The sequence below is a fragment of the Heptranchias perlo genome, chromosome 22 (genome assembly GCF_035084215.1).
Source record: "Heptranchias perlo isolate sHepPer1 chromosome 22, sHepPer1.hap1, whole genome shotgun sequence".
Classification (NCBI taxonomy): domain Eukaryota; kingdom Metazoa; phylum Chordata; class Chondrichthyes; order Hexanchiformes; family Hexanchidae; genus Heptranchias; species Heptranchias perlo.
In genome coordinates this window covers 17,785,799-17,799,676 of record NC_090346.1, presented here as the reverse complement: position 1 = coordinate 17,799,676, position 13,878 = coordinate 17,785,799, and the positions used below count along the sequence as shown (strand labels likewise).

Sequence of the window (13,878 nt, the reverse complement as noted above, 5' to 3'; positions counted from 1 at the left end):
GCGGGGTGCAGTGGATGGGGCTAGTGATAGGAGAAGCCACTTGACAGTTGACCTCACTCACCTTGACCACACGTGTCAAAGCACTGAACGTCTTCCTGCACTGCATCCATGTTCATGATGCTGTGTGCCTGGCATTGACTTCATCCCCCGCTGTCTCCCACTGCCTTTTGGATATATGTCTGGAGGGCCTCTTGCCCACTCCCCTCCCACCTCTACGGATATAGGATGTCCCTCCTTCTGTCCACCTCTTGCACAAAGGTCTCTAGTGCATCAGCAGAGAACCTTGGTGCACGGACTCTCGCAGGCCTGGTACCAACTCAGATCGGCAGATTGGTGAGGTGTGGAGTGCAGATTGGAAGATGTGGGATTTAGTAGTGCACAACCTTTATTCAATGTTTTAACATAACTCATCAGTGTGTAAACATAGGGATGGGACCTGCATCTGTGTTTTACATGTGCGATGTCTGATCCCCGTTCAGACTCGGTGCAGAAAGCAGGCTGTTATTTTCAGCAAATAACAGGTACCAGCTACCTTTAAGAGATTTCTAAGACCGCCTGCCTTTAAGAGATTGGGGCTCCCCCTGTTGGTGGAAAGTACAAATTGCATTGATTCCCGGTTCACGCTGATTCGGCCTGACTAAAGTCTCGTCCTGCCTGCGCAGGGGCCACTGGGCGCAGGGTAATAGCGGTCAGTGCTATCCCTGCCCAATAATAGGCCCTATCCAATTTTTCCCCCTATTTACTCCGTGCTGTTGGAATCCCCAGTTCCCAAACCCCTGTAAAACATGTGGTGGGTCATTACCGTGAAATTCCCTCCGTGATCCACAAACAGCGGCTTGAAGAAGGGGGCTGGGTTTGGAGTCATCACCCACAGCTTCTTCCACAGTCTGTAAAAGGAGATGGGCCAGAGTTAGAGAGAGAGAGAGAGAGAGAGAGAGATGGAGCCTGCATTTATATCTCAGCTCATCGCATCCAAACACACTCAACACACAATTAATTCCTTTTTGAAGTGCGGTCACGTAGGCAGACACTGTGACAGCATGATCCCACAAACCATAAATCGACGGGTGACTGGAGGAGTGATTCACCTCTCTGATTACCTATTGGGAGCCCATCAGATGGAGAAGAGGCCCCAAGGCAGAAGAGTGTCTGGGGTGGGGCGAACGATTCAAAGATCTGATGGCTCCAGAAACGTTCTGCTTCCCCCCAACCCACGGTCTCTGGGGTCCCAGCACTGGTCCCAGGTTTTGGGATGCCGAGAGTGAGCTGGGAGCTTGGGAACAACCTCGTTAAGATGCTACTACCAGGCCTCGGCGTACTCCAGGTGCAGACTCAGCTGACAAGCCCTGATGTATTAGGTCTTCACCCCATTTTTCCTCTTTACTTTGCCTGGGCTGCGCTGAATTCCTGGGCACAGCGGAGAGGGAGGTCCCAGCCTCAGCTCATTTGGGTTTAGTGGCGCTGGTTGAGGGAGGGTTGCTGGCCAGGACACCGTCACATGACATACACAAACAGGTAGTTGAGGCCTCTCCTTAACATCCCATTCAACAATGCAGCGCTCCCTCAGTACTGACCCTGCGACAGTGCAGCGCTCCCTCAGTACTGACCCTGCGACAGTGCAGCGCTCCCTCAGTACTGACCCTGCGACAGTGCAGCGCTCCCTCAGTACTGACCCTGCGACAGTGCAGCGCTCCCTCAGTACTGACCCTCCGACAGTGCAGCGCTCCCTTAGTACTGACCCTCTGATAGTGCAGCGCTCCCTCAGTACTGCCCCTCCGACAGTGCAGCGCTCCCTCAGTACTGCCCCTCCGACAGTGCAGCGCTCCCTCAGTACTGACCCTCCGACAGTGCAGCACTCCCTCAATGCTGACCCTCCGACAGTGCAGCGCTCCCTCAGTACTGACCCTCCGACAGTGCAGCCCTCCCTCAATGCTGACCCTCCGACAGTGCAGCCCTCCCTCAATGCTGACCCTCCAACAGTGCAGTGCTCCCTCAGTACTGACCCTCCGACAGTGCAGCGCTCCTTCAATGCTGACCCTCCGACAGTGCAGTGCTCCCTCAATGCTGACCCTCCGACAGTGCAGCCCTCCCTCAATGCTGACCCTCCGACAGTGCAGCGCTCCCTCAGTACTGACCCTCCGACAGTGCAGCGCTCCTTCAATGCTGACCCTCCGACAGTGCAGTGCTCCCTCAGTACTGACCCTCCGACAGTGCAGCCCTCCCTCAGTACTGACCCTCCGACAGTGCAGCCCTCCCTCAATGCTGACCCTCCGACAGTGCAGCGCTCCCTCAGTACTGACCCTCCGACAGTGCAGCGCTCCTTCAATGCTGACCCTCCGACAGTGCAGTGCTCCCTCAGTACTGACCCTCCGACAGTGCAGCCCTCCCTCAATGCTGCTGCAAGGTGCTGAGTTTGTGCTCAAGTCTGTAATGAGGCTTGAGCCCACAGCCTTGAGTCAGAGACAGCGTTACCAGCTGAAACAAGTTGGGACTTCGACACGTTGAAGTTTCCAGCACAGAAGGAGGTCATTCGGCCCACCATGTCTGTGTGGGCTGTTTACAAGAGCGTTGCAAATCTACCCACTACTCTGCTCTTTCCCCATAGCTCAGCAAGTTGTGTGGATGGGAAGAGAAAGTTGCAAAGGAACAGTCAGACTAGTGAGCGGGAGAAACTATGGCAGACGGAGTTCAGTGTGGGAGAGTGTGAGGTCATCCACTTTGGATCAGAGGAAGACAAATTGGAATATTTTCTTAACAGTGAGAAACTCGGAACTATAGAGGAGTAAAGGGATTTGGGTGTTCTTATACACAACTCACTGAAGGCTGGTGCACAGGTACTAAAAGTAATTAAAAAGGCTAATGGAATGTTTACCTTTATCTAAGGGGGCTGGAATGCAAAGGGGAGGAAATGATACTTCAGTTGTCTAGAGCCTCGGTCAGACCCCATCAGGAGTACTGTGTTCAGCTCAGGGCACCTCAATAATAAGAACAACAACTTGCATTTATATAGCGCCTTTAATGTTGTGAAACGTCCCAAGGCGTTTCACAGGAGCGTTATCAAACAAAATTTGACACCGAGCCATGTAAGGAGATATTAGGACAGGTGACCAAAAGCTTGGTCAAAGAGGTAGGTTTTAAGGAGCATCTTAAAGGAGGAGAGAGAGGTAGAGAGGTGGAGAGGTTTCGGGAGGGAATTGCAGAGCTTAGGGCCTAGGCAGCTGAAGGCACGGCCACCAACGGTGAAGCGATTAAAATTGGAGATGCGCAAGAGGCCAGAATTGGAGGAGCGCAGAGATCTCGGAGGGTTGTAGGGTTGGAGGAGGTTACAGAGATGGGAGGGGTGAGGCCATGGAGGGATTTGAAAACAAGGATGAGAATTTTAAAATCGAGGTGCTCCTGGACTGGGAGCCAATGTAGGTCAGCGAGCACAGGGGTGATGAGTGAACGGGACTTGGTGCGAGTCAGGATACGGGCAGCAGAGTTTTGGATGAACTCAAGTTTATGTAGGGTGGAAGATGGGAGGCCGACCCCCGACGACTCCTGACCCCGACGACCCCCTTGGTGATCACCTACCATGACCCCACCCCCATGACTCCCCCCGCCCCATCTAAGACTCACCTTCTTGCATCCTCTTCCTTCCTCTTCTCCCGTCCGACTGACAGTCAGCCTGTCAATCAGGCCGGCTGGTCGGGCAGGAAACAGACAAAAAAAACAAAATACGTTCCAACGCCAAAATCGTAAGGACGTCCGGGAAACCCTTGTTTCTGGGCTATCCTTCAGGAACTCCCCCCCGCCCCCCTGCCACAATCCCCCACTGCTGTTTTCCTGGCTCAGAGTTAAAATTTAGGCCCATATCCCCGTCTTAGCCCCATATCCCTTAATACCTTTGGTTAACAAAAATCTATCAATCTCAGATTTAAAATTAACAATTGAGCTAGTATCAGAGGGCTGAGGATGCTGAGTCATTGAGTATATTCAAGGCTGAGAGCAATAGATTTTTGGACTGTGGGGGAATCAGGGGATATGGGGATCGGGTGGGAAAGTGAATCAGCCATGATCTGATTGAATGGTGGAGCAGGCTCGAGGGGCCGGATGGCCTACTCCTGCTCCTATTTCTTATGTTCTTATCAACTGCTGTCTGTGGAAGAGAGTTCCAATCTTCTACCACTCTTTCCGTGTAGAAGTGTTTCCAAACTTCACTCCTGAAAGTCCTGGCTCTAATTTTTAGGCTATTTCCCCTAGTCCTAGACACTCCAACCAGCGGAAATAGTTTCTCTCTATCTACCCTATCAATTGTCCTTAATATCTTGAAAACTTCGATCAAATCACCCCGTAATCTTCTAAATTCCAGGGAAGGTTTGTGTAATCTCGCCTTGTAATTTTACCCTTGGAGTCCGGGTATCATTCTAGTAAATCTGCACACTCTCTCCAAGGCCAATATATCCTTCCGAAGGTGCGGTGCCCAGAACCGACCACAGTACTCCAGGTGTGGTCTAACCAGGGCTCTGTATAGCTGTAGCATAACTTCCACCCCCTTGTATTCTAGTCCCCTAAATATAAAGGCCAGCATTCCATTAGCCTTTTTGATTATTTTCTGTACCTGTCCATGACATTTTAATGATCTGTGTACATGGATCCCTAAGTCTCTTTGGACCTCCACTGTTTTGAGCTTTTCACCATTTAGAAAGTACTCTGATCTATCCTTTTTAGGTTCAAAGTGGATGACCTTACACTTGCCTAAATTGAAATCCACTTGCCACAGTTTTGCCCATTCACTTAATCTATTAATATCTGTAATTTTTCGCTTCTATCTACACTGCTTACAATGCTGCCTATCTTTGTGTCATCGGCAAACTTGGATATGTGGCTCTCTATCCCGTGAACATTTGACAATAGAATAGATAGTTGGTTGCAGGAAAGGGGGATAAAGAGATATGGCAATGAGTGAACACGTGGATTAGGATACGGCTCAAGATAAACCATCACAGACTGGGTGGGCCAAATGGCCTGTTTCTGTGTTGTAACTTCTGTATAATTGTATGTAACGAATCATAATTCAAGGATAGAAGCTAACTTGAAGTGAATGGCTGTGGGACTCAGTGGGACTGAACAGATGTGGACTTCTGCCTTTAGGAAGACTAACGGACAGTTTGAGGTCGGTGCCACAGCTGCACGTTTTTATTTTTAGGGTCTGTCTGCTCCACTTGTATTTTTATATTTTTACTTAAGCTGATGAGCAGCTTCCTCAGGAAATGTGATTGAGTAAAAACGAGAGGAGGGGGCGAGGGAGAGCAGCCAAGCCAGCAGAATACCTCTTTGATAGAGCTGGCCATGCAGTCTCTATATGTTTTTCCACACCGCGTAATACATCCTACGCCCCTCCAAACCCACACAGTCTGATTTTAGAACATTAGTTCCCCTAAATGCTAGTTTCATTATGCAATGGCTGCTGTGGAATTGAATCGTACACAGTGGTACGCACAGGACTCAATCACCAATCAGTGCTGGGTTAGTTCCTCTCAACTGCAATGGAAGGAGGGTTTTTAATATTGGCTTCAGAGTCCTTGAGATCAGCAAAGGAATATCAGCGACGATTTTCAGTCCTAATTACTGCACCTAGCCCTGTCCTTCTTAGTTGAGAACAGTATTGGTCTGGCCTGTGAGGCCCTCATGGTGAAATATCAAGCCAACTATCACTGTCCAGGTTCACACATGAAGAATGGGTTTGGTCTATTGGGATTGTGTACAGTGTGAGTGAATGGGAAGGGGTTTGGTCCATTGGGATTGTGTACAATGGAAGTGAATGGGAACGGGTTTGGTCCATTGGGATTGTGTACAATGGGAGTGAATGGGAAGGGGTTTGGTCCATTGGGATTGTGTACAATGGGAGTGAATGGGAACGGGTTTCATCCATTGGGATTGTGTACAGCAGGAGGGAATGGGAAGGGGTTTGGTCCATTGGGATTGTGTACAGTGGGAGTGAATGGGAAGGGGTTTGGTCCATTGGGATTGTGTACAATGGGAATGAATGAGAAGAGGTTGGGTCTATTGGGATTGTGTACAGTAGGAGTGAATGGGAAGAGGTCGGGTCTATTGGGATTGTATACAATGGGACTGAATGGGAAGGGATTCAGTCCATTGAGATTGCGTACAATGGGAGTGAATGGGAATGGGTTTGGTCCATTAGGATTCCATACAATGGGAGTGAATGGGAAAGGATTTGGTCCATTGGGAGTATAGGCAGTGGGAGTGAATGGGAGAGATTTGGTCCATTGGAACAGGAGTAGGCCATTCAGCCCCTTGAGCCTGTTCCGCCATTCAATGAGATCATGGCTGATCTGTATCTTAACTCCATCCACCCACCTTGGCTCCATATCCTTTAATACCCTTGGCTAGTAAAAATCTATCGATCTCAGATTTAAAATTATTAATTGAGCTAGCATCTACTGCTTTTTGTGGGAGAGTTCCACACTTCTACCACCCTTTGTGTGAAGAAATGTTTCCTAATTTCTCTCCTGAATGGTCTGGCTCTGATTTTAAGGTTCTGTCCCCTTGTCCTAGACTCCCCCACCAGTGGAAAAAGTTTCTCTCTATTTACCCTATCAATTCCTTTCAAAATCTTAAAAACCTCAATCAAATCTCCCCTTAACCTTCTATATTCCAGAGAATACAAGCCCAGTTTATGTAATCTCTCCTCATAATCTAACCCTTGGAGCCCTGGTAACATTCTGGTGAATCTGTACTGCACTCCTTCCAAGGCCAATATATCCTTTCTAAGGTGCCCAGAACTGTACCCAGTACTCCAGATGTGGTCTAACCAGGGTTTTGTTTAGCTGTAGAAAAGTTTCCTCCCCTTTATATTCCAGCCCTCTAGTTATAAAGGCTAACATTCCATTAGCCTTTTTGATTATTTTTCTACCTGACCACTACATTTTGGTGATCTGTGTACAAGGACCCCTAAATCTCTTTGGATCTCCACTGTTCCTGTCTTTTCGCTATTTAAAAAATACTTGGTTCAATCCTTTTTTGGTCCAAAATGGATGACCTCATACTTACCTGAAATCTATCCATCACGGTTTTACCCACTCACTGAATCTTTCAATGTCTCTTTGTAATTTTATGCTCCTGTCTACACTACTTACTATGGCACGAATCTTTGTGTCATTGGCAAACTTGGATATATGGCTCTCTATTGTGTTATCTAAGTCATTCCTAAATATTGTGAATAGTTGAGGCCCCAGCACAGATCCTTGTGGGGCACCACTAGTCAGTTCCTTCCAATTCGAGTACATCCCCATTCTCCCTACTCTCTCTCTTCTACCACCTAACCAATCTCCTAACCAGGTCAATAATTTGCCTTCAATTCCATGAGCTTTAATTTTAGCTCACAGTCTCTTTTGTGGAACCTTATCGAAGTCCATATAAACTACATCCATAGACATTCCCCTGTCAACTACTTTAGTTACTTTCTCAAAAAATTCAATTAGGTTCGTTAGACATGACCTACCCTTTACAAATCCATGGCGGCTCGCTCTAATCAGCTCAAATTTCTCCAAGTGCACAGTCACCCTGTCCTTAATTATAGATTCCTATAACTTCCCCACAACAGATATTAGACTAACAGGGCTATAATTTCCTGGTTTCCCTCTCTCACCTTTCTTAAATAATGGAGTTACCTTAGGATTCTATACAGTGGGAGTAAATGGGAAGGAGTTGGCTTATTGAGATTCCATACAATGGTATTTTGGTTGTTTTTGATTCTGTACAATGAATGGGAAGCGGTTTACAGGTGAGTCGAAGGTTGTTTTTGTGACTGGAAGCCTGTGGCCAGTGGGGTACCACAGGGATCGGTGCTGGGTCCCTTGCTGTTTGTGGTCTACATTAATGACTTGGATATGAATGTAAAAGGTATGATCAGTAAGTTCGCTGATGATACAAAAATTGGGAGGGTGGTAAATAGCGAGGAGGATAGCCTCAGTCTGCAGGACGATATAGATGGGTTGGTCAGATGGGCGGAACAGTGGCAAATGGAATTTAACCCGGAAAAGTGCGAGGTGATGCACTTTGGAGGGACTAACAAGGCAAGGGAATACACAATGAATGGGAGGACCCTAGGCAAGACAGAGGGTCAGAGGGATCTTGGTGTGCAAGTTCACAGATCCCTGAAGGCGGCGGAACAGGTAGATAAGGTGGTAAAGAAGGCATATGGGATACTTGCCTTTATTAGCCGAGGCATAGAATATAAGAGCAAGGAGGTTATGATGGAGCTGTATAAAACACTGGTTAGGCCACAGCTGGAGTACTGTGTGCAGTTCTGGTCGCCACACTACAGGAAGGATGTGATCGCTTTGGAGAGGGTGCAGAGGAGATTCACCAGGATGTTACCAGGGCTGGAGCGCTTCAGCTATGAAGAGAGACTGGGAAGATTGGGTTTGTTTTCCTTGGAGCAGAGGAGGCTGAGGGGGGACATGATTGAGGTGTACAAAATTATGAGGGGCACAGATAGGATGGATACTAAGGAGCTTTTTCCCTTCGTTGAGGGTTCTATAACAAGGGGACATAGATTCAAGGTAAAAGGCGGGAGGTTTAGAGGGGATTTGAGAAAGAACTTTTTCACCCAGAGGGTGGTTGGAGTCTGGAACTCACTGCCTGAAAGGGTTGTGGAGGCAGGAACCCTCACAACATTCAAGAAGCATTTGGATGAGCACTTGAAATGCCATAGCATACAAGGCTACGGACCAAATGCTGGAATATGGGATTAGAATAGACAGGGCTGATGGCCGGCGCGGACACGATGGGCCGAAGGGCCTCTATCCGTGCTGTATAACTCTATGACTCTATGAGTCCACGTGAAGTTGCAGAGCCTGATCCAGTCCTTGTCTCACGTCCACACACTTTCCAGCGGGAGGGGAGTCGGGGGCCGGAGGGGAGGGTCACTGGATGACCAGGACCAGGAATCCAGGCTGATTTTTTTCTCACTCTCTAACCCAGGGATCCTGAACTAACTCGGCACAGGGATCCCAGGGAATGAACCTGGGACATTGCCTGCTCTGCACGTCTTGAGTGCCCTGTACAAAAAGGGGCGAGGCCATAGAGGGAGTTACAGAGATAGGGAGGGGCGAGGCCATAGAGGGGGTTACAGAGATAGGGAGGGACGAGGCCATGGAGGGGGTTACAGAGATAGGGGGGGACGAGGCCATGGAGGGGGTTACAGAGATAGGGAGGGGCGAGGCCATAGAGGGGGTTACAGAGATAGGCAGGGGTGAGGTCAAGGAGGGGGTTACAGAGATAGGCAGGGGCGAGGTCAAGGAGGGGGTTACAGAGATAGGGAGGGGCGAGGCCATAGAGGGGGTTACAGAGATAGGGAGGGACGAGGCCATGGAGGGGGTTACAGAGATAGGGGGGGACGAGGCCATGGAGGGGGTTACAGAGATAGGGAGGGGCGAGGCCATAGAGGGGGTTACAGAGATAGGCAGGGGTGAGGTCAAGGAGGGGGTTACAGAGATAGGCAGGGGCGAGGTCAAGGAGGGGGTTACAGAGATAGGGAGGGGCGAGGCCATAGAGGGGGTTACAGAGATAGGGAGGGACGAGGCCATGGAGGGGGTTACAGAGATAGGGGGGGACGAGGCCATGGAGGGGGTTACAGAGATAGGGGGGGACGAGGCCATGGAGGGACGACACACTCTATCACATTGGTAATGAGGCTCCTCCTTCAGTTCAATATTTAATCTCTGATGATGATGGTGAACATTCAAATTTGTCAGAAACCCCTTTCAGTGCTCACCGAGTCTCCTGCATCTTCTCACTTCAGAACAGCCTGGAAAGTTATCTGAGGGGCAACAGCCCAGCTCCCTCACACTCCCCATGTACATGTGGATGGTTTTCAACATGACCAACATTTTACTTTTGTTTGTTTGTGTGGTTTGAAGGGACCAAGAGAGATGGCTGAGTAAGGATGTGGTGCAGTATAATATTTCAGACATAAGCTTGCAATAAGATTACTGCAGGTGAGTTGAGATTATTAACCTATTTGGACGGTTATGCTGAGATCACTCACCGTCTACAAATTGCTGACATCCCAGGAATGAATGAGTTCATCAAGTTTCTCTGAAATTAATCTCTATATTGATTCATAATCTACATTTCCTCCCTGCCCTATCTCACCATCTCGGGTTATTTCTGCAACATGTCAGCACAAGTGAGACCTGACGATTTTCCTCCCAATCTTGGCAATAGTTTGCATGTGTCTATAGAGTCTTCAATGTAAGAAGCAGTCTCGAGGAGCTTCACGTAGCGAGCGAGAAGGACTGAAAGGGAGAGGGGGTTCGGGAGATAGAGCAGGAGAGGGGTTCAGGAGATAGAGCGGGAGAGAGGGTTTGGGAGAGGGGGTTCGGGAGAGGGAGTAGGAGAGGGGTATTGGGAGAAGGGGTTTGGCAGAGGGGGGAGAGAGGGTTCAGGAGAGAGGGTACGGGAGAGGGGGTTTGGGAGAGACAGAGAGCGGGAGAGGGGGTTCGAGAGAGACAGAGAGCAGGAGAGGGGGTTCGGGAGAGACAGAGAGCAGGAGAGGGGGTTCGGGAGAGAGAGCAGGAGAGGGGGTTCGGGAGAGAGAGAGCAGGAGAGGGGGTCTGGAAGAGAGAGAGTGGGAGGGGATTCAGGAGAGAGTGCGGAAGGGGCGTTCGTTAGAGAGAGCGGGAGAGGGAGTTTGGGAGAGAGAACGAGGGAGGGGGTTTGGGAGAGAGAGTGGGGGAGATGGGGTTTGTGAGAGGGTAGGAGAGGGGGGTTCGGGAAAGGGAGAGTGGGAGAGAGGGTTTGGGAGAGAAAGAGGAAGAGAAAGGGTTCGGGAGAGAGAGAGCGGGAAAAGGGGTTCGGGAGAGAGCAGTAGAGTGGGTTTGGGAGAGAGAGCGGGAGAGGGGGTTTGGGTGAGAGAGAGAGCGGTAGATGGGGTTTGGGTGAGAGAGCGGGAGAGGGGATTTGGGAAAGAGAGCAGGACAGGGGGTTTGGGAGAGAGGTTTGGGAGAGAGAGCCATTAGATCATAAAAGATAAGAGCAGGAGTAGGCCATTTGGCCCTTCGAGCCTGCTCCGCCATTTAATGAGATCATGGCTGATCTGATTTTTATCTCAACTCCACTTTCCCGCCCTTTCCCCATATCCTTTGACTCCCTTGCTGATCAAAAATTTGTCTAACTCAGCCTTGAATGTATTCAATGACTCAGCCTCCACAGCTTTTTGAGGTAAAGAATTCCAAAGATTCACCACCCTCTGGGAGAAGAAATTCCTCCTCATTTCCGTCTTAAACAGGCGACCCCTTATTTTGAGACTATGCCCCCTAGTTTTAGATTCCCCCACGAGGGGTAACATCCTCTCAGCATCTACCCTATCGAGTCCCCTCAGAATCTTATATGTTTCAATAAGATCTCCTCTCATTCTTCTAAACTCCAATGAGTATAGACCCAACCTGTTCAATCTTTTCTCATAAGACAACCCTTCCATACCTGGAATCAACCTAGTGAACCTTCTCTGAACTGCCTCCAATGCAAGTATGTCCTTCCTTAAATAAGTGCACCAGAACTGTATGCAGTACTCCAGGTGTGGTCTCACCAGCACCCTGTACAGTTGTAGCATGACTTCCCTGCTTTTATATTCCATCCCCTTAGAAATAAAGGCCAATATTCCGTTTGCCTTCCGGATTACCTGCTGCACCTGAAAGTTGACTTTTTGTGTTTCATGTACGAGGACACCCAGATCCCTCTGTACCGCAGCATTTTGTAGTATTTCTCCATTCAAATAATATTTTCCTTTTTTATTTTTCCTTCCAAAGTGGACGACTTCACATTTTCCCACATTATGTTCCATCTGCCAAATTTATGTCCATTCGCTTAATCTGTCAATATCCCTTTACAGACACTTTGTGTCCTCATCGCAACTTGCTTTTCCACCTATCTTTGTATCATCAGCAAATTTGGCCACAAGACACTCCTTTCCTTCATCCAAGTCATTGATATATATTGTAAATAGTTGAGGCCCCAGCACTGATCCCTGCGGCACCCCACTAGTTACAGATTGCCATTTTGAAAATGACCCTTTTATCCCGACTCTTTGTTTTCTGTTAGTTAGCCAATCCTCTATCCATGCCAGTATATTACCCCCAACACCATGAACTCTTATCTTGTGCAGTAACCTTTTATGTGGCACCTTATCGAATGCCTTTTGGAAATCCAAATTGACTGCATTCATTGGTTCCCCTTTATCCACCCTGCCCGTTACTTCCTCAAAGAACTCTAATAAATTTGTCAGACACGATTTCCCCTTCATAAAACCATGTTTACTCTCCTTGATTGTATTATGAGTCTCCAAATATCCTGCTACTACTTCCTTCATAATGGATTCTAGCATTTTCCCAATGACAGATGTTAGGCTAACTGGTCTATAGTTGCCTGCTTTCTGTCTCATTCCCTTCTTGAATAGGGGTGTTACGTTTGCGGTTTTCCAATCCGCAGGGACCTTTCCAGAATCCATGAATTCTGGAAGATTACAATCAATGCATCCACTATCTCCGTAGCCACTTCCTTTAAGACCCTCGGATGCAAGCCATCAGGTTCAGGGGACTTGTCAGCCTTTAGACCCATTAGTTTACCTAGTACTTTTTCTCTAGTGATCGTGATTGTTTTTAGTTCCTCCCTCCCCTTTGCCCCTTGATTTTCTACTATTATTGGTATGTTATTAGTGTCTTCTACTGTGAAGACAGATACAAAATATCTGTTCAATTCCTCTGCCATTTCCTTGTTTTCCATTATTATTTCCCCAGTTTCATCCTCTAAGGGACCAATGTTTACTTTAGCTACCCTCTTCCTTTTTATATACTTGTAGAAGCTTTTACTGTAGGTTTTTATATTTCTTGCTAGAGCGGGGGAAAGGGGAGAGGGGAGAGAGAGAGCGGGTGAGGGGGTTTGGGAGAGAGCGGGAGGGGGGGTTTGGGAGAGATAGCAGGAGAGGGGGATTGGGAAAGAGTGCGGGAGAGGGGGATTGGGAGAGAGAGCGGGAGGGGGGGATTGGGAGAGAGAGCGGGAGGGGGGGATTGGGAGAGAGAGCGGGAGGGGGGCTTGGGAGAGAGAGCGGGAGGGGGGCTTGGGAGAGAGAGCGGGAGGGGGGGCTTGGGAGAGAGAGCGGGAGGGGGGCTTGGGAGAGAGAGCGGGAGGGGGGCTTGGGAGAGAGAGCGGGAGGGGGGCTTGGGAGAGAGAGCGGGAGGGGGGCTTGGGAGAGAGAGCGGGAGGGGGGCTTGGGAGAGAGAGCGGGAGGGGGGCTTGGGAGAGAGAGCGGGAGGGGGGCTTGGGAGAGAGCGGGAGAGGGGGTTTGGGAGAGAGAGCGGGTGAGGGGGTTTGGGAGAGAGAGCGGGTGAGGGGGTTTGGGAGAGAGAGCGGGTGAGGGGGTTTGGGAGAGAGAGCGGGTGAGGGGGTTTGGGAGAGAGAGCGGGTGAGGGGGTTTGGGAGAGAGAGCGGGTGAGGGGGTTTGGGAGAGAGAGCGGGTGAGGGGTTTGGGAGAGAGAGCGGGTGAGGGGGTTTGGGAGAGAGAGCGGGAGAGGGGGTTTGGGAGAGTGAGCGGGTGAGGCGGCTTGGGAGAGAGAGGGGGTGAGGCGGCTTGGGAGAGAGACGGGGTGAGGGGGTTTGGGAGAGAGACGGGGTGAGGGGGTTTGGGAGAGAGACGGGGTGAGGGGGTTTGGGAGAGAGACGGGGTGAGGGGGTTTGGGAGAGAGACGGGGTGAGGGGGTTTGGGAGAGAGACTGGGTGAGGGGGTTTGGGAGAGAGACGGGGTGAGGGGGTTTGGGAGAGAGACGGGGTGAGGGGGTTTGGGAGAGAGACGGGGTGAGGGGGTTTGGGAGA

The 13,878-nt window shown here is 49.7% G+C and overlaps 1 protein-coding gene across 1 annotated transcript in view; it reads right to left on the bottom strand.

The window, feature by feature from the left end:
- The window catches only part of LOC137340543 (interleukin-21 receptor-like), an 88,257-nt gene that overhangs the window by 32,790 nt on the left and 41,589 nt on the right, over positions 1-13,878 (bottom strand). The window contains exon 8 of the mRNA XM_068003062.1: positions 803-887. Within this exon, the coding sequence (XP_067859163.1) occupies positions 803-887 (85 nt within the window). The remainder of the gene's footprint in view (positions 1-802; positions 888-13,878) is intronic.